The following is a 2,746-nucleotide window of genomic DNA, read 5'->3' as shown; positions in this document are numbered from 1 at the left end:
CAAGGTCATATTTTGGCTCTCAAGGCCTTGTTTTCATTTTCTCCAGCTTCAGCCTGAACTTGCATATGAGCCACCACTTGTCTGTCAGTTTGTCGTACTATGGTGACTCGCATGTTGTAGCAAAACTGGAGAGACAGAAAAAAAAAAAGCCTGTTTGGATTTTTAATCCTAATAATCCAAATAATCCTAATAATTTTAGGATCGCCTGGAAGAAAGAAAAATTATATGCACACAGACAACTCTTGACTTTTCATTTTTCTTTTTAGGAGCTAATAAGGAGCTCTGGTAGCGTAGTGGTTACGAATCGGGCTGCGAACCACAAGGTCTGCAGTTCGAAACTACCAGTTGTTCCGCGGGAGAAAGATGAGGCTTTCTGCTCCCGTAAAGATTTACAGCCTCAGAAACCCTGTACAGGGTCGCTATGAGTCGGAATCTCCATGGCACACAACAACAACAACCACAAATATGACTAAAGTGACTGATCCCTAACTAAAGCCCAGTATACATCTCCTAAGATTCAAAAAAAAAAAAAAGAAAAAAAAAAGAGGAGGAGGCGGAGGAAAAGGAGAAGGGGAAGGAAGAAGAGGAGGCTGGTTTCCAGGTTACCTCTGTACTTCTGGGGGGGCTCTTAGTTGTTGTTTTGGGGTGCCGTTGAGTCAATTCCATCTCCTAATGAACCCATGGGATGAAGTAGAACTACCCCGAAGGATTTTCTAGGCTGAAATCTGTACAGAAACAGATTGCTATGTCTTCCTCCTGGGTGTTATCCATTGTACTTCTTCCCACAGAAAGAAAACCTCCACCCGGCACTGAGCCCACCTTGCTGGCTGGCGTCAACACGTAATTATTTCAAAGCCCCTGACACTCTCAATTTTGAAAATAGCTAATGCTTGGGCTGCAAGCTGCATCAGACAGTGTGCCTGGGGCTCAGGTAGATGGGGGCAATCAATGTGGTTGGATCATTCAAACAACAGCTTTTAATATCTGATCCGATGAGCAACAGACCCCTACCTCAGAGGAAGCGAGCTCTCCCTATGTCTTTCTTACCAACCAGGACCTCCACCAAGGGGAACCTTAAAGGACTGTGAATGACTTTCATGTATTTTGTGCTTTTTATCATCTTTTTAAGGCACAGGAATCAAAATTATAGCAGAGATTTATTCAAGAAAAGAAAGAAAAAAGGGGGAAGGAGGGAGGAACTAAGCTAGGAATACGGCTTGGAATCATGCCATTCATTGTCCGCTTCTCCAGCCAGGTTTACGTGTGTCTGCGTGATAGTCAGGATAACGACCCTTGAGGAACTAAAAACAATCAATCATCACAAAATAGCCTATTCGCTTCACTCTACTCGACAGTTTTGTTTGTTTTAATAACATGAAGAGCTAAATACGAACAAGTTTTCTGTTGGCCCTTGGTTAATGAGAAAATTACACTAACCAGGAGTTCATGATAACGTCATTCTAAAGTGGCTCATTTCAAGACCCTGAGAGTCTAGCTGTTGGGCATCTACACTCGGTGCTCTGTGTACAGCAGGTGACAACCTGTTTCTTCCCAACTATCTTCCTATGGACAGTTAGGATTATTGGTATAGCAAAAATCTTTCCAGTGGCTCTGGCAGATGTAGCTTGTGGATGACTTGGTGACAGGTTCGACCCAAGCACTTCCGAACACACAGGCGGCACAGCTGGGAAAGAGATGGTGGACCTGCAAAGAAATTAAGATGGTGTAAACCTCCTCGTGGGGCAGGGACAGATCAGAGGCATCTGCATTGTGTAACAAGATCCCCAGGTGATCATATGCACCTTAAAGTTTAAGATACACAACACAAATTAAGAGACCACTCCTAAAATGGTTATGCCAAAGCTTTAATTTGGAAGACTCGTATGAGACTAAGGGAACAAAATGAAAGCAGAAGACATCACCACCTCCCACAGTGCTGCCCACAGTGAACAAGAAAATGGAAAGTCATGGAGAGATGAGACAGAAAGGGAAGGTAGCAAGCAATATGCTGATGACCAGCCCCACATCACCTTCCCTGAGCAGCAGCGCCTGCTCCACGCTACTTCTAGGAGCCGCCAGCTCCAGCGCACTGCTCCCCTGAGCGTTTCTGCGCTTCAGGTTTGCTCCATAGTCCGTCAGCAGGTGAATGACCTCCGCACTGGACTGCCGCGCGGCAGCATGCAGGGGGGTGTCCAGCCACTGGCCGTGGTCAACATTGGCTCCTTAACCAAACGGACAACCACAGTTAATACTAAATATCAATGGTAAGACACAATTAGCCTAAAATGTTGTTATCATTGTTGTTAGCTGCCACAGAGTTGGTCCTCACTGATTCCAGACCTTTCTTCCTTGTCTATATCTTTGTCTAGAAGCTCTGCTGAAACCTAGTCAACATCACAGCAACATGCAAGCCTCCACTGGCAGATGAGTGGACACTATGCATGAGACCCAGTGGCTGGGAATCGAACGGAGTCTCTTGCATGGAAGGGGAGAATTAATTCTACCACTGCCCCATCTCTGTTATTATGAAAATAAGTGGCCATCAGGTTGATACTGACTCATGGTGACCCCATGTATGTCAGAGTAGAACTGTGACCCATAAGGTTTTCACTGGCTGAATTTTCAGAAGTAAATTGCCAGATCTTTCTTCCTAGTCTGTCTTAGTCTGGAAGCTCTGCTGAAACCTATTCAGCATATATTTGACAAAATGCATAGTGACTATGTATGAAGTGTTGTTGTTGTTGTT

The 2,746-nt window shown here is 44.8% G+C and overlaps 1 protein-coding gene across 3 annotated transcripts in view; it reads right to left on the bottom strand.

Moving 5' to 3' along the window:
- Nucleotides 1-1,468: 1,468 nt before the first annotated feature.
- Nucleotides 1,469-2,746, bottom strand: part of ASB11 (ankyrin repeat and SOCS box containing 11, E3 ubiquitin protein ligase) — a 31,724-nt gene continuing 30,446 nt past the window's right edge. For all 3 annotated transcript variants that reach the window (XM_006835612.1, XM_006835613.1, XM_006835614.1), the window contains exons 6-7: nt 2,031-2,222; nt 1,469-1,704 (exon numbers count right to left, since the gene is read on the bottom strand). In XM_006835612.1, the coding sequence (XP_006835675.1) occupies nt 1,580-1,704; nt 2,031-2,222 (317 nt within the window). In that variant the 3' untranslated portion in view covers nt 1,469-1,579. The remainder of the gene's footprint in view (nt 1,705-2,030; nt 2,223-2,746) is intronic.

Source organism: Chrysochloris asiatica, unplaced genomic scaffold, assembly GCF_000296735.1.
Source record: "Chrysochloris asiatica unplaced genomic scaffold, ChrAsi1.0 scaffold00018, whole genome shotgun sequence".
In the NCBI taxonomy this organism is placed as follows: Eukaryota; Metazoa; Chordata; class Mammalia; order Afrosoricida; family Chrysochloridae; genus Chrysochloris; species Chrysochloris asiatica.
The sequence above is the reverse complement of the archived record's forward strand: the minus strand, read 5'-3'. Positions and strand labels throughout refer to the sequence as shown.